Source organism: Stylophora pistillata, chromosome 6 (assembly GCF_964205215.1).
Source record: "Stylophora pistillata chromosome 6, jaStyPist1.2, whole genome shotgun sequence".
Lineage (NCBI taxonomy): Eukaryota > Metazoa > Cnidaria > Anthozoa > Scleractinia > Pocilloporidae > Stylophora > Stylophora pistillata.
This window is the reverse complement of record NC_142524.1, coordinates 36,693,163-36,715,993: the sequence shown is the minus strand read 5'-3', so window position 1 is coordinate 36,715,993 and position 22,831 is coordinate 36,693,163. Positions and strand designations below refer to the sequence as shown.

At 36.4% G+C, this 22,831-nt stretch overlaps 2 protein-coding genes across 2 annotated transcripts; one reads left to right on the top strand and one right to left on the bottom strand.

The window, feature by feature from the left end:
- The first annotated feature begins 58 nt into the window (after positions 1–58).
- On the top strand, positions 59–6,687 carry LOC111331890 (alpha-soluble NSF attachment protein). Its single transcript, XM_022937100.2, has 10 exons — positions 59–270; positions 393–472; positions 1,265–1,381; positions 2,945–2,991; positions 3,400–3,477; positions 3,984–4,039; positions 4,453–4,537; positions 4,952–5,125; positions 5,476–5,526; positions 5,956–6,687. Exons 1-10 carry the CDS (start codon positions 182–184, stop codon positions 6,052–6,054), a joined length of 876 nt encoding a protein of 291 aa, XP_022792835.1. The 5' UTR covers positions 59–181; the 3' UTR covers positions 6,055–6,687.
- A 1,915-nt stretch (positions 6,688–8,602) lies between these two features.
- Positions 8,603–21,426, bottom strand: LOC111331856 (sodium/calcium exchanger 1). Its single transcript, XM_022937053.2, has 4 exons — positions 19,646–21,426; positions 15,627–15,805; positions 12,874–13,293; positions 8,603–11,835 (listed from the first exon to the last, which is right to left on the bottom strand). Exons 1-4 carry the CDS (start codon positions 21,424–21,426, stop codon positions 11,456–11,458), a joined length of 2,760 nt encoding a protein of 919 aa, XP_022792788.1. The 3' UTR covers positions 8,603–11,455.
- Positions 21,427–22,831: the final 1,405 nt, after the last annotated feature.

Below are 22,831 nucleotides of genomic sequence, written 5' to 3'. Positions count from 1 at the left end.
TAGGATGCATGCTGGGAGATATACTCTCGCCCCAGTTTACCCGGACGTAGAATGTTAGTGACGTCAACTTGAAAGACGACGATCACGGGAAGAGGGAAGTTAGCGAAGTTTTCCACAAAGAACTGTGTGGATAAATGTCTTTATCTTACCAGTGTCTTACCTAGAAACTATCAGTGAGAGTATGTCTAATGAAGAGAAAGCAATCGATCTTATTAATCAGGCTGAGAAGAAAGTGAAATCGTCACAGGGTTTTTTGGGTGGATTATTTGGGTAAGTTTGGGTGAATAACTGCTGAATTTAGTTGCATTTAGACCCGTAATTTGTATGGCCTTAGGTAGAGATTTGAAGTTTCATGCTAGCTGAACAGACGAAATTTTTCTCGATTGCGTTAGGGGTACTTCAAAGCTTGAAGACGCCGCGGAGATGTATATTAGTGCTGGCAACATGTTTAAAATGGCACAAAAATGGAGTGGTATGTGTCTTTATGTTCTCTAATTACATGACTGATATCACAGTTAATGCACTTAACTGAGAGGGATTGTCTGTTGTTTGTTTGAGTGCATATCACGTGTGACAAAATGTTTTACCAACCTACACTATCAAGGGTGCATATGTATGCCTCCACTCCCATGATCTGACCAACAATTGCATGAGGGGTGGGCTGAGGACTTTGTATGCAAGTTGTACATAACCCCAGTCAACAGTCAGTTGCTTGTGAAAGTGGATGGAAAGTCAATTGACAGGGGCTGATTTAAAAATGGACAATTTCATGATATAATTAATAGTTTGTTGATGTTTTGGTGGAGTCATCAAGTAACTGTTGAAACATTGCTACAGTTGTTGACCATTATTTTACTTTCAGTCTACTATTGCCTGACCATTACCTAACTAGCAACAAATTTTTCATTTGACTATTGACCATTTTATTAATAAGTAGACATGAAAGGAGCCTACTCACAGGACCCCTGAGGTAGCCTAGGGTAATGATCCATTTCTTCCATAGTCAGGGGGTAGATGAATAGTTGATTGGCCAATCTGAAGTAGCCATAATGACTCGTGATCAGCTTGGTCTTGGAAGATTTCCACATCAGTTTTATAAATGGTTTGTTACTGTGACCAAAATGAAAAAATAGTTTTAACTTGTGGTTTGTTGGTGTATGGAAGGATTCTAAGTTGTCTATAGCAAGTGTTTAACATAGACTTACTTTGCTTCTGAATTAAATATTCAAAATTATTTAAAACGATTGTTTTCTTAATCATACAGCTGCCGGGAAAGCATTTATGGAAGCAGCCCAATTACAGGTCAATTTGCAGTCCAAACACGAGGCAGGACAGCGTTATGTTGATGCTGGGAACTGTTTTAAGAAAACAGATGTAGAAGGTATGAATTTTGAACTGTTTAATACATTTTGATTATCATGGAATATCCCTGGTTTAAATTGGAGAATGTTCATTTGGCATTGGAAAATGGTGGAGTTGTCAGCAAAATTAAGAATGTTCGCTAAATAAATATTGATGATAAATAATGATAAGTTTTAATTTGCTATAAGATAAAATTACATATTCTGTGTAACAATGACTGTAGAAATCCCCTAAAATACCTAAGAGGCAGGCCAAAAATTGGCTTGCTCATCACCTATATTAAGGTGGCTCATACCAGTTTCCTCGCGCGGGGAACAGGTCACTCTTGCGTGATGTGCGCAAGAGAAACGTGTGAAAGAAGCGCAAGATCAAGATGAAAATTCAAAACAAAGATGGCAGCGTATGGAATTTTTTCTACTTTTGTGAGAAGTTTACCTAAGAGCTTGTATTTAATGTGTTGAGTGGCTACTGTGAATGCAGGAGATAGAAACTAAGATAAAGAAGACGAGTTGTGGAGAAGTAAAGGTTGCTTTACTTCACATTTAAAAGAAATATTCAACTGATACGAAATCTTGTGACAGCGAAAAAAGAAGAACTCAAGTGAAGGATAATCTACCTGAAGTGGAAGAAGACTTTGAAACTTAAAGGAAAATAATATGATATAGCCAGAAGTCGTGTGTAGGATTTTTAAGATGAGCCTGGGAGGCTATCTTTGACAGCTGTTTAATGATTTTCTTAATTAGCAGTAAATGTCTGTAAACCTCAGGTCGTAGGGGCGCGCGCAAGCACATGCAATTGTCAGTGATAGCTATAACACATCATGAGCAGATGTCGATCTTATAGAATCCAGATTTTTAAATGCACGAGAACGCGCGTGGAAATTGCTAAACTCACGAAAGCTATTGCATGAAAACAAGTCTGGTGACCCCTTCTTTTTATTGTTCCAATATGATAATAATGTCGATAGGAATCATCAGAAAAAAAAACTAGAAAATTCTATGGAAGGAAATTTGCGATGTCTGAAAATTGCCTTTTTTCTAGATTTTCTGAAATTCTGCTCCGTAGAATTTTTTAAAAATCTTTGTGCATTTTCCTTTTCAAGTGCCAGAAACAATCACTGAAAAAAATCATGGGGTCGCCGGGTTAGTTTTCGAATTATTTAAACCACAAGCTAAAAAATGCATCTGAATAAGCCTATGAAAGCATTGCCATGGAAACTGCTAGTGACGAAATGACACCTGTTTTTGGATAACCAATGATTATATAATTCAACCCCGTAAAAGTGTTCAACTGGCCTTGGTCAGTCTTTCTGTTGTATTCTTTCAAAGTTACAAACCATCAAAAAGACGAAAACTGGTACGAGCCACCGTAAATTATATCTAAATATTAGCCTATTTAGAAAAGAAGACAACACACTCAGTGTTGCATTTCGGCTGCACTCACCATCTTTAAGGGGAGGCTGTAAGAATACTCCTTTTTAGAAGGTATGTTTATGGTGAGTGGATGGTTCTTTTTAGAGGATGTCACTGGATATCAATTAGAGTTTGATCTCTAAGTTGTTTGTTTTTCTTGTTTTTTGCAGAGGCTGTAAGAGCTTATGAAATGGCCATCAACATTTATACTGACATGGTTATTAAATCTTTTGACTTTTGGTTCTGTGATGAGTTTTTTCATTTAATTATTTTTCCTATTTACACCTTTGGACAACTTGTTAATTGTGGTGAAGATACTTTCAAAATGCCTTTAACATGTTTACTGCTGTTCTTTATATTGGAAACCTCTCAGTAGACAAGTACAATGTTCTCGTTAGGGAGCTCAAAAGATTGCTTTCTTTTGTTCTGTATGACCAACTCTATCCATATTTAATGGCATGACTTATGTCAGCTTGAAAGAAAATAATGAGTTTGGTGCTAAACTCAAGAATGCACATGATTTTTATGGGCATTGTTCAGGTATAAGGCTAAACTGCACTCGCGTGTTTCATTCATGTGTTATATTTTATATTAATTTATATTTAACATGTTTTTTCTCCATAAGGGCCGTTTTACAATGGCTGCAAAACACCACATTACAGTAGCCGAGATGTATGAGAGCAATGCTGTTGACTTGGAAAAAGTAATAAACAACAAATCTTCTAATAGCTGACTTGCTCAGGCTGTGGATTTTACTACATACCTAGGTTCTCAGCAATGCTTAGTTAGATTTGGTGTATGATAAGAGGAGTTTTTATAGGTGTAACTGTTTGAGAAGGTTTGCTGTTTCTTTAAATTGACTGCAACAAGGATTTTCCATGAAATTGAACATGTGTTGTAAGGAAGAATTTTTGCTCAAAAATTTTCAGACACCCTTCTAGATTCCTCCCAGAATGTATGTGAGTTGTGCTCATACTGATGAGCTATGATAAAACTTCAATCAGCCTTCTTTTGATTGATTTGGGTATTTCCTGGAACTAGTGTATATCCCACCATGGAGATTTGAACTCAAACTAATTTCCACTGAATAACAGACTGCACTAAAGCAAGGATTTTATAAACTCTTTTGTGTCAGTAGTTCAAGTGTCGTAAAAGCTGTGTACTTAATGGATCCAAGGTGAATGTCAATTTTAATAATTTATTTGTCAGGCAATATTCCACTATGAACAAGCTGCACAGTATTATAGAGGCGAAGAGTCAACCAGGTGAAGCTACTATTCCTCTTTAAACATTTTGAAAGTTCATTTTATCTACTGACTCTTAATGATAAATTATTTACAATATCATGAGAGCCATTAAGGCTTCATATCTTTTCCTTGAGACTCTGAGACGGAATAATGACCAGATCCAGTGTACTTCATCGTATAGGTTGAATGTGTAAACTTAGGAGTTGGAAAATGTTTCTTTTAGTTTTGGTCTGGTTACTGCCAGAGCACTCCTATTCAGTTTATGTGTTGGGAAATGCATTTTTACCAATAATAAAGAACTTAAAAGGAGAATAAGGTGTATCAATAGACAACTTAAAGACATCAAATGGACTCACAAAATTATAATGTCAATTTTTCTTTTTTTGCATCTTTTATATTAAAAAATCATGGTAAATTTCTATCATCTTCAGCTCAGCAAACAAGTGCTTATTGAAAGTTGCTACATTTTCAGCCCAGATGGAGGAATATGGAAAGGCTATTGAGATTTATGAACAGGTTTGCATTTTGACAAATTATACATAATTTGGGTAGTTTAAATGCTTAGTTATGTAGCCCTAGCCTTCACTGGAGTACATAAGTTTTATTGAGACTTGACATTGCAGGAGTCAATTCCACCTCCTGCCTGGCATTCTCAGAAACTCTCTTGATATCCTAACCCAATTTGCTCTTTCTGAAAGGAGTGAACATTTTGGAAATGGTTTTCAAAGCTTTGTTCAGTGCTTGATTAGTCTACAGAGAATTTGTTGTAACCTTGATCAGTTTCATACAAAATACAATGATCATATTCTAGACCAAAACTCTCTGACTTGCATACTGTATCTTTAGTTAGAAAAAAAGCACTGAATCCTAGAAGAAAATACAGGAAAACCTTGTTGTTTGTCTGGAAGGCAACCTGATGTGATCTTTCAGGTTGCTGCTGATGCTATCGAAAGTTCATTGCTGAAGTACAGTGCTAAAGAATACTTTTTCAAGGCAGCTCTTTGTCAAATGTGTATTGATGTTGTGGAAGCTCAGAGAGCAGTGGAAAAATATTGCAATATGTACCCAGCTTTTGAAGACACGAGAGAATGTAAACTGCTAAAGGTAATTATTTATCAACAGATTTGCTAATACATCCAGTCTAAATAAGTAAAGTTGAAAGATTTGACAATAAAACTAAACAGTAAAAAACAACATTTCTACGATACTTCATTCATATTCAAGTGAACGATAAAACTGAAACAAAGAATACATATAAAAATTAGCAGGTGTAAACAGACAATAAAAAGATACAAAGAGAAGAAATAACTAGAAGCTAATTAAAAACCTTTGCACAATTTGAGTCAGTTTGTACATTAAGCTAATTAAAATTGTATTCTATTTAATATATTTGATCTTCAATGGTTTCATTGTGGTACTAAAATGTTTTTTTTTTTTTTTTTTTTAATGTTCAGAATCTCCTTGTTGCCCAAGAAGAGCAGAATGCAGAGTCCTTCACTGAAGCTGTGAGTTGTTTAGATTAATATAAATTTTGTAAACCAAATACCTGATAGGTGTGTAGCTCCCTGTAAGTCAGTAAGTGTGGGGTTACAAACTTTTCTCGCAATATTTACTTTTTCTTGGAATGTATATACCTTCCCCGGCTGCACTATACTTATGGGACATGGAACAGACTTACAAGCCAAAAATGACTTGCTACACCCCTGTAAAGGAAGGGTAATTATGCAAAATACGCATTTAGTGTATTCATTCATGTGCGAAATTTGGCCACCATCTTGGATTTTTAAAGCAGGGAAAGGTTGGGGAGTGGAGTGGTTGATAGCCAAGATGAAACGGGGGGGTGGGGTGGGAAGGGCCTGTCCCTCCCCTCTCCTTACCTTTCCTAATGATACACCTCTATTAATATGTTTTGTCACTTGGCTTCTCCTTGATAGGTCAAGGAATATGATAGTATATCAAGAATAGATCAGTGGCTGACTACAATGCTTTTACGAATCAAAAAAGGAATGAATGAGGAGCCAGACCTCACTTAAAGTATTTCATAAACTTATTTAGACTTCTTACACAAGGAAACTGTATCAAATAGGGATACGTAATATCTAGAAAACACTAAGAAGCCTACAATAATGATTGTGTCCGTATGGATGCAAGAATGTCTTGAAAGAGCTCTATTTTCTCTCTTCAAACTCGTCTCATACATCACCAGTATGATTATAACATAACTGCAAAGCAATTTGTTCTGCTTTACTTAAAACAATTAGAAAATGAGCCTGCATTGTTGATTTTGTATTTGAACCTAATTTACAAGACTGTTTAGTTTTGATAATGCCTTAAATGTTGAGCCACCTTTTGGTTTGTTGTTGATGTATATTGTGACCAAAATGTAATATCTACTCATACTGTATGTAAATCTACATTAATTGCAACACTAGTGCTTCAAGTTGTTGTGAGTAAATTGCTGATGCAAAACTAAAACTCTCCAAGTCTTCTTCCTTTGAAGCTTTGATGGTGACAAATTGAAGTTCAGGAGGAAAAGAAAATTCAATTTTCTCCTTGCCTTTAGCACCATAACAGAGGGTAATTGTTTGTAATCTAATTTAACATTGGAAGAGTTTCTAAATGCAAAACCTGTACCAGTCATAAATAAAAAGATCCATTGTTAGCTATGCTTGGTGTCCTTCTTTATTGATCAATACAAGAAAAGTGATCTCCAGATAATTATTACCAGGACTTTAATACTATCATATTACTATAATAAGTTATATTTTTTACTTTATTGTAAATACATGATTCAGCTCAGTGGCTGCAAGCTTTTTACAAATAAACTATCTATCTATCTATCTATCTGTCTATCTATCTATCTATCTATCTATCTATCTATCTATCTATCTATCTATCTATCTATCTGTCTATCTATCGACAGTGTTTGGAACAGGAAGGCGGGCAAAATGGAAGGGCAAGTAGCCAAATGCTGTTTGTGCGGCCAGGCTGATGAGTTGTTTTCTAAATGGTGGAATTAGTATTTGAATTTCTGGCCAATTTAAGTCAAATTTTCAAAGGCTAGGTTGCTTGTTGGAACCTCAAAATGTGGTAAGTAAATAACATCGGGAAGATTCATATGTGTGCACGGTTATCGCTGCTGTTGCTTTGTAAAACTCTCCACTTAAGAGATTTTCCTTTCAAAAATTTCTTGCTTTTCCTGGTTTGTGATTAGAATCTGCATGTCAGTTTTGGACTTATTCCTTGTCTGACTTCTGAAAGGCTCAGAAGCAGCACGTCCCTCCAGTGTGGGTGCGTCTAGCCTTTACTACAACCTCTCAATGTCTCCTATTCGTACGATTTTGCACTTCCATCTTCCAAAGAGAAGTATTTTTCTTTAAGCTGCATGATCACCGGTCGAGCAAGCCGGAATAACCATGACTATGGTTACACTCCCTTTTGACCTTACAGAATATTACAATAGAGATTGATTTTGTTTAAAAATGCTCTGTGTTAGCCCGTGTGCCCGGAAATGCCTGAGATAGATTCTTTTCACCGAGGCACCACGGTTTGAAATTTATCTTTGAAGGAGTGCAAGGCTATTTAGATACAGCAAAGCGTATTGCATTCTGAATGAAAGACCCAGAGAATGGCGAAAAAGTGAGTAACCATCATGTTTTTTCATGAGCAAGGAGGCTTTGTCGCTGATTTTTGTTGAACCAGGATTCCATCTTTATCTGGCGCCCCCGGGTGAGTGTGATGTTTTTTTTTTCGTTTTGTGAACCTTATTTCAAGGGCACTGCTGGTGTAATGTAAGTTAGTGCAAAGGCACACAAAGTTTTTGTTTAGTTCATACTTCTGTGATTCACATGGCTTTTAGATACATTAACATTTTGACTATCCATAATGGGTTATTAGTTTTAAGTGCCACATCTAACGGTATCTGCATTACGTTTTTACCTGAAAGCAATGCTTGGAGTAGACTATCAACTTTTACATGAATAGGGATTTTTTGTTTGTTTCTACCACCATTTACCTCCACCTTGGCAATCAATTGTCAACCATTTGAGTACTATGAAAAAAAAAAAAAAAATTTCCAGGACACTGAAGCTAACCAACCTGATTCCAATGCACAACTCACAGCTTATTTTCATACGCATGAATAAAGAGGGTAAATTTTCTCTAGAAACTGGGGTGGTACAACAGAAGGGGCGTATAACAAGCTGTAAAACTATTTACGGTTGCCAGTCTGCATTATCAACTCAGTTGACAAAACCAAATTGTCTCATTTTCATGCGTTATAAGTAGCTTAGCAGATTTTATCCGTAGTCCAGATATTTGTTTTATTATCCTCGATAACTTGTGATGGTCGTGGATGTGCAATAAAATGTTAAAATTGAATGATTAATATAGAAATTCAGCATCAAATTTGGTAGCATCTAGACCTCACTCCAGTATGATATGTCCACTCCCATAGAGGTTTCAGTGGGGTCTTCGTTCTAGACTTAGGTTTCTCCACTGACATAACAGAAACAGGCAGGGAAAAATCTGGGTGGCTCAGTCCACCATCCTGTTTAAAAAAACTGATACAACAACACCAGACATCTTTCAACATGTTTATTTTAAGCTCTCATATAATACTTTCAAGAAACATTGGTAATGTCTGAGAGAATCTTTCAAAATTCTATTTTCCCTAAACTATTCCCTACAAAGTAAGTCACCTTTTGGCTGCCTTTTGTCTTGTTTATATAACCTTTCTAACAAGACACCATGTAGTTAAGTGTTTCAGCAAGGGCCATAGTTAATAGAGGGAACAATTAAATGTTAACTATGCAAGGGCTTACATTAATATTGCTGTAAAAAGTCTGGAAGGGCTTTATCATTAAAATAGGTGTCCTTTGCCTATAACATATGACTTAAATGAAATAAATTATGCTTTTGAATACCTAATAGAAAATAGCAATAGTTGTACGTTATAATAGTTGCACTTCACTACATAATACAGTAGTATTTTTGCACAGCCAAACTGCATAATGACATATTTATACACCTAATTGCACATATTTTAAAGTTGTGATTGTCCTTCCCTTTGATTTTTACGGCTTGCACCAAAACATGCATAATATTCTGAGCAGTTGCAGACAGTGGATACCTCCTAAACATGAGTACCTACAAAATTGAGGTGCCATAAATTTACCCAAGAAATATTAACAAATATAAATGGAAAATTAACTTCACTTTGACCTGTTATATAAAGGTTTCCTAAAACATCTGTGCATGTTATTATTTAAAATGGTCAAAGAAACGTAATGACTTATAAAACAGCAATGATAATAATATCAATATAATAATAATAATAATAATAATAATAATAATAATAATAATAATACCAATAGTGAGCTTAACCATGTCACCAACAGCCTTTTGCAACCATTACATCATGTAAATCTTGAAAGTAATAGCAACAGCTTACTTAATTCCCATTATCAGCTTACTACTACCAGTTAATATAATAGTCAAGAGGCATCCAAAGGCTTGGTGTAAATTCAAAAGTTATTTGGGAAGGAAACATCTTATTTTATGATACAAAATGTCCTGCAGCTATCTGGCATAAATATTATCAATTTCAACAGTTCTTCCAAATAATACTTTTAACATCTCATGAAAACAGTTCATCATTACAGCAGTCTATAGTAACAATCTGTGAACCAATGGAAAATCATTAAGAGTCAGGAATTTTTTCCAAGTTGAATGATCTTGCATCAGGTATGAACATCTTGGGTGGGACTGCAATGAGTGCAGTCCTAATAGATTTTCAAGCCTCATCTTCAATGTATCCATAACATTTTGGTAGGAACCAAAATGCTGACTCTCTCAAAGACTAACTTTCTTACAGTGTCAAATACTGCTGTAAAAGAGATGGAAGGAGCTGATAAATTCTTACCATTTCCAACTGATCTGGTTCATTCTGTAAATGTTACTTGGAGACTTCAAGTGATACACTGTATATTATTTTGTGTTATACCATAAATACTATTTAGTGCTCTGACTACTAAATTTTGAAATTTTGTGCTTACATCTGCTGTGGCTATTTGGGATTGTAAATAAAAACAAACCAAAGACAGCAGCAGGATACTGTCATTATCAGTCCAGAACTAGATGGAGCATGTCAAAATAATAAAGCTTAAAAGCCTGCAAAGAAACAATTGCCCTAACTTACCACAAACTTTGATATATTGATTGACAGTTAAATTCCTAAGTTTACCTGATAAGTATTGCCATGCAAAATTTCCCAAACAACTAAGGACCTTAGAATTATTATTATTATTTGAAAAGTTTCTTGTATGCTTTAAAATCTGAGATCTCTGAAATTTCTTCAAACGTTTGCTATTCACACTCTAGTGGAATCCTTTGTAATAGGTATGCTTGGGGCCTGCCCTATTTTACATTGAAAATATTTTTCTTCATTATAAAATACCATGCCTCTGAGCATAAAACACTGGTAACTGACAACACCATAAATGGCAAACTTAGTTGAATAATGCATAATTAAAATGTTAATGATTATCAGTATTATCATTTCAGTACTCTATTATAATTTCAAGAAGTTGAAAAGGCTAAAACAATAAATAAAAATAAAGTACTCACATAGTTGATGTTATAAACTGAAAATCTTGTATAAATTACCATCTAACGACTGATGTTATTTTCACTGCTCAGTGACCATAACATTGCTGTTTGCTCGGCTGTGAAGAAAGGTACAGCTGTACATGGAACAGGCATACAGAGAGACAAAGCAACATCTCAATGTAAGCCTTCCTCATTCTTCACAACTGCAGTGACTGCTCAGACTGATTTTATTTAAAATTGATCATCATGCAAAACCCAAATTCCAGTAGAGAGACAAGAGAGAGAAAAAAATGTTCCAGATATAATTTCTGAGCAAAGTAAGAGTTAGACACAGAGACTGGAAAACCAAAATACCTCAGGCCAGATATGAAAAATTCTATGTTCAAGTTATAGTTTTGAAAAAGGGTGCACAGGAAATTGCTTTTTCCCATTGATATCAGGGTGATTTTTATTTCTGACTACTTTCTTCACCCTCCGCTTATATCATGAAAGGTAAGAAGAATGCTATTCTAGAGCAGTTAAATAGGATATGTAATAATGCAGCATTCCTTATCTTGAGAATTATTTTTAAGTTCTAGAGTGTTAAATATGACATATATTGAGGCATGGCATTCATTCTTTGATTTGCATGATTGATATTATTGTTAGCCATTGTGGCTTTTAATAATTCAGAAATATTTGTTGCTATCTCCAAAATTGCATTTTGAAAATACAGACTGATACTTGTATCAAAGATATTTGTGAGTCTTTAATTATTATAGGATCTTCTTTGTTGCAGTTTTTAGTTGACACAGAAAAAGCATTTTTCCCTAATTTGGAAAAAACCTAAAAGGACACATCAATATGACAATATGTTTGTAAAGAAGACATGACAATATAAAATATCCAAAGGAAACAAAAGAAAAGTGATGTTGGAAGTTTATACGCTTTGGTACCCCCTAATTCTCCCCCAACTCTTTTATTTCTACGAAGCATCATAACAGCTATAGCTATTACAGCAGTAACACAGAATATTACTACAGAAAAGCCAAGACTACCGGCAGGAACTTCAAATTTGACACCTCTTGCAGTTTTAGCTATTGCTGCAATAGACCATGCCACACCCAGGCCAAGGAAGACATTGACAGAATTACTACCAGTCACATTACCAATGGATGAATCTGCATACTCATCCCCAACTGCAGCAACTTTGCTGGCAAACGTATCTGTGGAAAAGTCAACAAAACTGTAATTAAAAATTATTGCAACAAAAAAAAAATGGCAACTTAGGGATGCTGGAGTTTCTTACACTCCATTCCCCATGGTAAGATAATTGGCAGAACATCCATCATTCAACTCTTTCCTTGCACATACCCACTTTCACTCCTACATAGAAAGAGGCTCTCACTGTTTTAATAATAGATCAGTGACCCATGCCAGGAGTTTTAGCTCAACCTTGTGTTACGAGGATCAAATTATTTTCACTGAATCTGTCACGTAATCCCAGACTTTTCTAGAATTATCTATAACCTGTAATATTCCAGAAACTTCTTTCGTGTGACTCAACAGTTTCCAAAAATAGCACAACTTGTAATACACTATAAATAGTAATAGAACATTCTAGATAACTAAGTAAATGTATAAAAGTTGGCTTGTGAGAAGTACATAAAGAGATTTGCCCGAGGGCTTACCCTCCTGGCTTGCTGACTGAACTTGTGGAAGCTATGATATGACAAGGCTACAACCTTTTCACCTTGCGATATCCGGAGAGAAGAAAGAGAAGAAAAATACGAAAGCCGAGAGAGGAAGGAGATAAAGAATTTAGAGTTCACTATGAAGTCTTCCGGAAGAATTTGTGTACATGGAAAGAAAGCCATGAATCAAGAAAGCCAAGCGCTGTGGTCTTCAGTCGGCGGATGTTGGAATTGGAGGTTGATCAAGACGATGAACACTTCTACGGCATAAAGGATTGTAAGCCTGCTTTATGAACTGCTTAACTTAATCTTTAACCCAAGTAAATTAGACAATGTAAAACCAATTAAATAATAGTTAAAATGGGTAATTGCTTGTTGTTACATTTTGTTGGGTGCCATATATCGTACTCGGGAGTCTATTTTCATATAAGCTTTGTTAGCGGACATTTGTTTGTCATTCGTGCACGTAACACTTGTGAAACAGACCAAGATTTTACCAACAGGCACAAGCATGCATGTGTAAGCTGTGCTCTAAGCAAATTTTTGTTTTGCTTTGTTTTGTTTTTTTACCTGGAAGACTTGTTCCAAGAGCAACAAAGGTTATGGCAACAACACTGTCTGCTAATCCAATGGTACAACCAAAGTGGGAAGCTACATCACCAATGACCATTGTTAACACACCAATCATTACAATGGAAGCAACAAAACAAGCCCAGCCACCCCAGATGTCTGTGGGTGGAACAATGGCAAACAAAAGCTTCCAGAAGACAGTCAGATAGTGCATCATGTAGTCACCATAAGTTGGTGTTGTAGGCTCATCAGTGTCATCATCATCACCACTCCCACTCACAGTCAGGGCATCAATGAACTGTTCCTTCCAGGAGGAGGTACCAACAACAAGAGCTAAATTAGCTTTGACCAGCAGTTTGTCCACTGTGTTTTTGAATTCTTTGCTTTCCAATATGGTGACCTCTGCCTTAGGTACATCACCTGATATAAATAAAACATGAAGAAGATAAATTATAGCACTGATATAAAGTTGTGTGGTTTTTATCAAGCAGCAACTTAAAGTGCCCCTGAGATCAAAATTTTCATACATCATTTTTTTTTCCATTTTCGTGTTCAGTGTGTCTCCTTCACCTACTCTGCCCAATTACAGTTTAGACCAAGCACCAGAAATATCTTTTTTTGGGCCGTTAATTTCACAATTTCGTGTCCGCCATTATTTGATCATGTTCCGGAAGTTGATCGCAGGACTCAGAGGAAGTGACATCAAAGGCTCAACGCGAAAATCTCACATGGCAAAATGTCAAGCAAACATAACAGAGTGCTTTACTCTATTCTTACAAAAACTAAACAAAAATGACTGGGCATCAATGCGTAATTTAAAGCTGAAGTAATTGAGCAGACCATGCTGCAGGTATTTTTCTGCATTGGAGCCTTGCGAATAGATCAGAGCGGGAAAAACGGATACGATTTGTGCGACCTCGCTGAGTAAACTTCAGTCCTACAGAAATATTTGTGATCTACTCCGAACACTTCTCAGAGGACTGTTTCGAGAGACCTGTGTACCTTGAGGGATCTAGGTGAAGAATTCTGTTGGGTTCAGTGCCTACCGTTCGAGAAGAGAAGGGACAAGAAAAACCATTCTCCGTGCGATCTCGACGCCGGAAAGCAAAGTCTACGAACCTCCATAGATTTTGTTACCATTACATATGAGCGGATCATTATCCACCTTTAACAACTCTCTGGCAGAATACCTTACACAAAGGAAAGTACTCGGTGAACACTGTAAATAAGAATGATAAAATAGCCGAATTGAGGAATGAGATTTCTGACCTCAAAGAGCTCACTTTTATACAAAAGAGATGAAAAATATAATTGTGTGCTCTGATTCTAAAAAAGGCTGGCTTTAATATCAGCAAAAGTAGAACAAACAGCTTAAGACACAGAGTGTAAAAACACTAGTACTTTAAAATGTAGGCTTGCGGCCAAAAAAAACGAGAAAATGAAAATTTCTTTAAAAACATGTCAAACTATCAACCATCTGACAGCCAAGTCAGCGTGCTATCAAAGGGTCTCAAATTCATCCCAATGCCCATGACAAACGAATTTAAAATCAGGCCAACTTTTGTGAGATTTATTCACAAGAGGAATGTGCCTCCGTTACACCTATCACGGACAAAACAAAGAACCACTTCTGTTTCATATCAAACTGAATGCCACCGGTTCAGTCTTCTATCACCCTTCAGAGCTACTTGGAAAATTGTCATAACGCTACTTGCAGACTGCACCTAAGCCACAAAATACTTTGTAACGCAACAAGGTCACGGCTCTAAAAGAGTTGAAACAAACTCTGCTTTAAACCTCACCGAAGCAAAACAACAATAGTCATCATGAATTAGACAGAAAAAACAAAAGAGACCACCCAACAACAGAGTTTACTTCAAACTTCTCAAAGCACCAATAATAAAAAACACGTAGGAAAGGGTTAATGAGATCATTGACCAAATGCATCGGGGAAAACACAATCATTGAGATGGCTTAGAAATGGCTTTCACAAGGTCCCAATATCTGCCTTCGGATACACAATTAGCCATTGCCAAAAACTATTTTTACTAATCACCCCATCATTTCTTACAAAAAAGGAAATTCGCTTATGACATGCAAAAATACAGTTCGAAGGCGATAAAGCAATGAGACTACAAAAGCCACATGGGGAGTCCGTGCCGTTCTGTGTTTATCCTTATTCGCATGGCAAAAATTCATCATTTGTCGGCGCAAAACTATCCACAGAAGCTTCAGATGATTTCTGGGACAATTCATCGTCTGCAAAAGTCGACATTTCTCGACTGACAACGAAACAGTTCTCAAAAAAGTAATATGTGTGATTCTCTGTGCAGTGAACAAAGAGAGTTGTGAGCAAGTAAAGCATAAGTTTGTTGAGCCTTTGACGTCATGATGACGTTTTTGCGGGCTCGGCTGGAACATGTTTTCAGCAATGGTGGACGATTTTTGGACAACTTTGAAGTGGTAAAAATTGGTCATCGAAGGTTTGTTTTGAGTTTTTAATGGCAAAAAGGGTCTTAACTTGACCCAATTCAACATTGTGTAAACAATTTAGGCCAAAATGAAATGGTCAATTTTCGTCTCGGGGGCACTTTAAAGAACCCTCTTGAGTAATCAAAGAACTGAGTTTAGAATGTGATATTATTTGTTGTGTACTATACTTTAGCCTGCATTTGTGAATTATTGTTGTTCTCCTATTAAGATGGCACATGATTTCTTCTCTTTTCATGATTTGCACAGAATATCTTTGGTACCTAATCTTGGCTTCCCCAGTTCTTCAAGACGCTCCTTTTCTGGATCATATCCTACATCAGTACTAGCTCCACTGTCATCATCCTCATCTTTGACAACTTTTGGTTCCCCAAGGACAACATAAAAGGTTTCTGTCTTTTCATATTCTTCATCATCTATGACATTGATCTCAATGTTTTTCCTGGTGAAATTAAGACATAAAACTATGATTTTAAGACACTAAATGTTGATGAAGTAATAACAATAGCTCTGGCAACAGCTTGTGGGAACAAGACTGATTAACAAACAGCAGATCAGACCAGGAAGTAGTGAAATACTTCCACAAGTCACTGGAAATGAGGAGGGTTTGCATAATCAATTTGTAAAGTTTATGTTTTAACATCCCAGTCATACAGATATTAACAATCATCATTTAGATGGGTTTTCATGATTTTTAATTACCTTTAGGTACAAATTGCCACAGAATACCAAAATAGCAATTTAATGATTTTAGATCTAAGATTAGATCAGTTTATTCCAAATTATGATACTCTGTTCTCTATTTTTTTTTTTTTTGGAACTGATGGCTGATAATGTTGATTTCTACTGCAGTCAGGAATGCCATAATAATTGGACATTCATGTGAACTCTGTCATGAAATTCACCTTCCAAATACTAGTGATTTTAAGGTGACAAATATCGAGGCCAGGATGATGAAGGCGCCTAACTTTCCAATTTTACTTTCTACATTCTGCATTATTCAAAATACCTCACTCTGCTGTTCTTTGCAAAATAATGCATTTGGGTGAATCATTAGTTGCAAAGAAAAAAATGTGGTCTTTAAAATTATCCAAAGTTATGTCTGCAATCCTTGAAAATGTTAAAATTTCTTCACTCAGGCAATGGAAGAAATCAACACCTGTTTTGTATCATATCTGAAACCAATTATAATAAGTAATGCCACCCTTTTAAGGTAAATTCTAAAAAGATTCTTAAAGAAATCTGTTATTTTTAGCAATTCATAATGATTATGGAACAGGTTATAACACCACCACAGACATAGGTTTAGGTAGGAGTTTGAAAGCAACATGAGAACTTACGAGCTGAAAAACTGAAAACATTTACAAACCAAACAAAAAATGCTAAGGTCAAATTGATAACTGGAATATTTAATTTTAAAATCCCACTTGACTAATTTTTCAATTTTTCTTGTTAAATATTTATGTAAACTGGCATCCACTGAGCTAATGTATTCAAGTCACTGTGAAACAACCTTGGCAAAAGCAAACAACTTACATGTAACTTATTCTAGAATTCAGTAATTTGTAACAAATTAGATTCTGCTCAAAAAAAAATCAATTTTTGATTTCTTCTCCTATGGCTATGATTTTCTTGTCGGTTTTTCAGCAAATCTTACACATTGGCTGTAGTGAGCTTAATAATATTCAAATGTGATATCCTTATGTAATGAAATTATTACAAAATTGACAGTTTCCCAGGAGTTATTTAACTCTGTTGTCAGAGCCTTGAACAGAATGTTACTGTCCCAAAATAATTTTTCTAAAATCCTGTGACATTAAGCTCAAGTGAGATGTGCTAGCTGGCACCATAGCCAATACAACTTTCAGTCAATATGTTGTGACAATTTCATGAACCTTAGACTTACAACACTCAATTAGGCATTTGAGCAAACAAACTTTTGAAGTGCCGAAAGAGAGGGAGGGAGCATCTTTTACAGGTTAAAGTGAATGTGGCTCCAGTTACGTCACTGCTAAATGAGCTACCTGTAGCCTTAGGGATAACATTCCTTCAAATTTATACTGAAGTAAAAGTCAGTTTTAAATCAAAAGAGGACCTTTGCCAACATCCCTGTGATTTGTAGCAATAGCTGCATTTATCTCAATGGTGTACCATGCAGGCATGCACATGCAGACATACAACAACACACACATTTATAAAATATATACAGATATATATACAACCCATTCCAAGAGTGTTGGAATTTTAAAATTTACCTTATTTATATGTAACTTTCCTTTTCTTATCCAAAAGGTGATGCACAGTGCATATATATTTCACAGCAAAGGAACAACACATTGTTTGTTATTTTGACAGCAGTTGTGTTTTTTTTGTTTTGAAAAATTGTCCTTTTAATTTATTCTCTAAACACTTTTTTTATGGAAAAAGAAAAGGTGGATATATTTCATATATATTTTCAAATTGCAATGTATAGAAAGTGTCAAATGGCTACCAAATGAACAGCTCCCAGTAAGTAGATCCAGAGGATGCAAATGTCTTCTCCACAATGTGGAGTAAGTGTTATTCAGAAACACAGCTGGTAAACTCTTGACTGGTACAGCATTTTCATACACAACACTGAGGCCTTCAGCCTTCTTTGGGTGTATCATATAATATTTACAAGTTAAAAATTAAAAAAGCTAAAAAAAAGCTAAACAAAAGCCCACACCAATTAACTCCAACACTTAATCTATGTGTATACATAAAAAAAAAAATATATTGAAATGGTCAACTATTCAATGCTTGGTGTAATTTAGAACAAATTATTTAAAATAATTTCAAACAAGGATTGGTCTAGAAAGATAAAAATATCTTAATTGGTTTTTTAGACGTGGATCAGATATTAGTGAATTATTACTCATTTGCCACTCTGAACTTGTCATTCTTTAGCTGAAATAAGAACTGTGTAAAACTTTTGCTGTTTTAGATCTTATTTGGCAATAAAATTACCATAATGCATTAAGTACTGTTCTTTTGTTTGTAATTACATTTATTCTATTTAAGGCTTTGTGCTACCAGAAGAAGAGAAGGAGAAACTTCTTATAAGTGGTATAAAACAAACTCTTATCATTTGTTTAAACGTTCATCTGTTTATGGGCTTTACACAGCTTTGATGAAAAAAATTTCAGTCCATCAATCCCAAACCTTGAAATAGCCTCTCATTATCAGAGTTATTAATATGCAAAAGGCTTGTTATGTTGAAGGAAACAAGGACTTGTTTTCAATTTGTTGGGGCAGGTTCAAATATTCTTCCATCAGGCATGGATGACGATAAAAGGGTTTGCAATAATAAAAAACAAAAAACATAAATCGAAAAAAAAAAAAAAAAACAGCCTTAATGAGAGTTTGCCAACTGCTGCGGTATTGTGACTAAACTTGTGAAAATGTGTTTACAGCTATCGCAAAATGTGTTTTTGTTTCGCCTACAAAGATCAGCGATACCGCAAACTTCTGCCACACTACCATATGGTGACAGTTTTATTCGATGCTAATTATCCTTCAGAATAACAAATATGCTCCTTTAGGAGAGAAACGTTTCACATACAAAAATAGAGAAAAAATCCATAGAAGCTGATTTTATAGATTTAAAGACGTTGCACGGAAACATTGCTTAGGCAATATTTTGATTATTCGTGGAATGTTCTTAACCATTTTTTTTTTCGAAATCCTGCACAGGGAAAAGGCAATGAAAAATATCTTAGGAATCGTTAAATTGTAGTAGGAAATATCATAACATGGACCAAGTGTCGTCAAAGTTATCTCATTATTTTGCATAAATCAATTCAGTGGCATCTGTCAGCGATATATCAGATAGTTGTAAAACGAAGATGGCTTCATCATCGGCACAAGTCAAATTTGATGAATTTACACGAATTAGCGACAGTCGTTTTAAGAAGATTTGGCAAAATGGTGAAGAATATTACGCATGTAAGGATTTCATAAACATGGCCGAGCGATCGAAGACCGATTCGTAAAATGCTATTGATAAAATTCTGCACATCTTCTGACCACTTCAATTGATTTTTTGTGTCGATAATAATATTATTTTTGTTTTTGGTCTTAAAAAGTGAGGCGAAACCTCCAAGTCCTTGCACGGAACTGGTAGATAGTAAATAGTACCGTATCTCTCCTTGTAATAATTCTTTTTTCGGCTTATTAAAATATGTACAGAAAGACAAAAGGTGATCACATTTGCTTGTGTATTAGGTTGTATTACACAGTATAAGATTGTAAAGCAGCTTACCAGGTCTCGTCGTTTGAAAACTCTAGCTCACCCACAGCATCTTCGTAATCATCTCCTCCTCCCTTAGCTGTGCCCTCAACAGTATGGTAAGGAACACGAACAGTGCCGCGCGCACCAGTGTGGCGAATAACTTTGATGTTAATGGCTCCATCTGCTTCCGCCACTTGATGCTTCTCTTCTTCGAAAGTGAATATCCCAGGGTAGTCATCGTCCAGAATGGTTACAGTAGCTACTCCGTCTTTGCCAACTTTTCCTGCAGGACCTCGATATTTGTTGCGGACCAAATCCCCATCGGCTCCAGCTACTCGAACATTCCCCAGATGGACATAAAAATGCTCATCTTCTTCAAAGATATCGTCGTCAACGATAACGACCGAGAATGTCTTAGAAGTTTCTCCAGGCCTGAAGCAGATTGAACCTTCTGTCTTCTCGTAGTCCTCGCCAGCCTTTGCTGTGCCGTCCTCCGTCCTGAAGTCCACGAAAACCGTGTTATTCGGATCACCGCTAGTGCGTGAAATGTTCATAAACACACTTCCACAGTTTTCTTTAACAATGTAGTGGACGGGGTCAAAATTAACCCTGACAACCTGTGGGTCTTCGTACTCGATATCTTGCATTTCCATCTTAGCATCTGCCAAGGAACTGCTGGCCTTCTCCAATTTTTCGTGCTTCATCTTCAACACATTTCCACTGCCGACCATCTTGCGAGTAGCTTCAATTCGATAGAACGCACGACTTTTTGGTTGAAGTTTTAAATTTTCTTGCTCGAGTAACCGCTCAACGGTTTCACGGTCGGCGTCGGGATGTTTCTGTCGTATGTCTTTTAAGGCTTGAATGGCCTTTTCGCGCCTGTCTTCCGTCAGATCATGGAGAAGCTCGTCATCATCAAACTGTTGTCCGGCTTCGGCGGCGCTAGGTTCGTAACGACCATCGGCTACGTTTCCGTCGACAAAACCATCCTTTACTTGAACCCCAACAACATCGTAGTCGCCTGTTTGAATGACTGTCATACCTCCACGCTTCTGTTTTCTTCTACCCTTTCTCAGTGCCCTGTAAAACAACAGCCTTCGATCTGCAATGTAGGCAGAGATGACCATTATTGGGAAGAAAGCCAGAGTCAGAAGAGCCTCCCATATTTCCACTTCATCTTTAGACGACACTGCTAGTATGATGTACAACCAAACGTAGGCAAGAACTGATGTGGAGGCTGTGATGGCAAACACTCGCAGATGTTTGATTCGGCGGCAATCTCCATCGGGAATAACATAAACACAAACTGCAATGATAATCAATAGGTTGAAAGCTGCAGAACCGACTATTGTCGACGGACCGAGCTCGCCAGCGTCAAAATTATTTCCACAAATTTCGATGGCAGACAGCAGAATTTCGGGAGCCGACGATCCCAGGGCCATGAGAGTTAAATTTGACACAGTCTCGTTCCATATTTTTACGGTGACAGTTCGCTCCTTTCCAGTTTGCTTGTCTGTTACCTTGATTTCTTTCTCTTTGGATGTAATTATTTCAATAGCCGACATGAAACGATCGGAGATTATTGAAACGCCCAAAAACAAAAACAGTAAGGCAAGCAAATACACAAACGCTCGCCCAACAATTACTCCTAGAGAAGGATTGCCTCCCCATACAGGCAAAACAATCCCCGCTTTACAATCTGTTCTTAAACCAGGGCATCCTTCAGTTGCCTTCACGGTCTGTTGTAGAAAAGCGCACCATATAACACAAATTACGCCCGAATGAAGCGCAAGCCTTTTAGCGTAGGACATGTTTAGTGGCACTCTACATCTGTGAATGATATAAGTGTGAATTTAGAGACAATAGACAACTTCGATTCCTTCCGACCGTGGGCTGTTGACCGGACACCACGAAATCGCCAGAGCCCAATGAATATCGTGAGTCGAGTTTTGTTCAAACAGCGATCTCTGGTGCGTAAAACGCATAGAGATGTCTTTTCACATTCAAATTGTCGTCAGCAAGATGCCAGCTGCTTTCATTCTTACTGGTTGGTAGGAGAAAAGACAACCTACCAAGCAACTCACAGCGCTCACCAATTGAAAACAAGTTGTATTTGGAATGTATATATTATGGTGGCCTGCGCATGCGCTCAGCTGTAGATGTGTGTTTTGATAATTTTTTCAATTTGAACACCGCTTAAGTGGAAATATTCCGTGGATTTATTATGTGTTTTGTTTTAAAACTAGGAATAAATGAATATTTTTTGCCTCTTTTGACGCATTAGCGACAAGCGAATAAATGTACGAATATGGCAAAATTTCGTAACATAGAATATTTGAATATTGAACGCCAACAAATGATCAACTCATACAATGCTTTTGAGACCGCAGGAACAGATTTCAAAGACTTTCCATTTGAAATCACTTTTGCATTTAAACAAGGATTTTAAAACGCAGTATTTTGTTTTGAAAAGTTTTAAACGCATAGTTTACAAGAATCTCTTAACAGATACTGCCAAGTTGACAAGAAGAACATTCTAGATGTTGCAAACAATTCAATCTAAACCGACATGTTGATGCAATCACTTGGACTGTTTTGCTGTAGCATTATCATTATCTAATAACCCCAGACAGCTACTGACCAAACACTGAATAATTTGATTGCGATTAGAGCCCATTTACACCCAGTTATCTGTGACACTTCCTTCAGAATATTTTTCTTAATGTCGGAGTTGACAACCATTGAATCCAGCTGGCTGCGAGTGTGGTGATGAAAGAACAGGCTCAGGGAATTGTCACCGGTGACCTGAATAAAGCGCTGAGCGACTCCATAAGAAGCAAAATTTCATTCATGATTTTTAGAGCTTTTTATTTAAACACAAACTACATTTATAAAGACAAATTTGATGCGAGGAAACGCCCTTCGATGATTAAGTGCCTCAAGTGAAACAAAAATGTCAATTGAAATTAGAAGACACTTTTCCACGGGGAAATTATTCCCCAAGAATTGAGTGTAATAGATACATGGGTTAACTACCAAGCATGATATTTTGAGTAGAACAATAACTAATCTTTCGTTCACCTTGTTCGATTTCACTGGCAAAGAGTCGATGTTTGAATACTCATTAACAAGTAGTAAGCCAGCAAATACCGTAAATCTGACCCTCAGACAGTTGGGTTATTGGGACCTCGGATTGTGATCTGTAAATCATTTTCG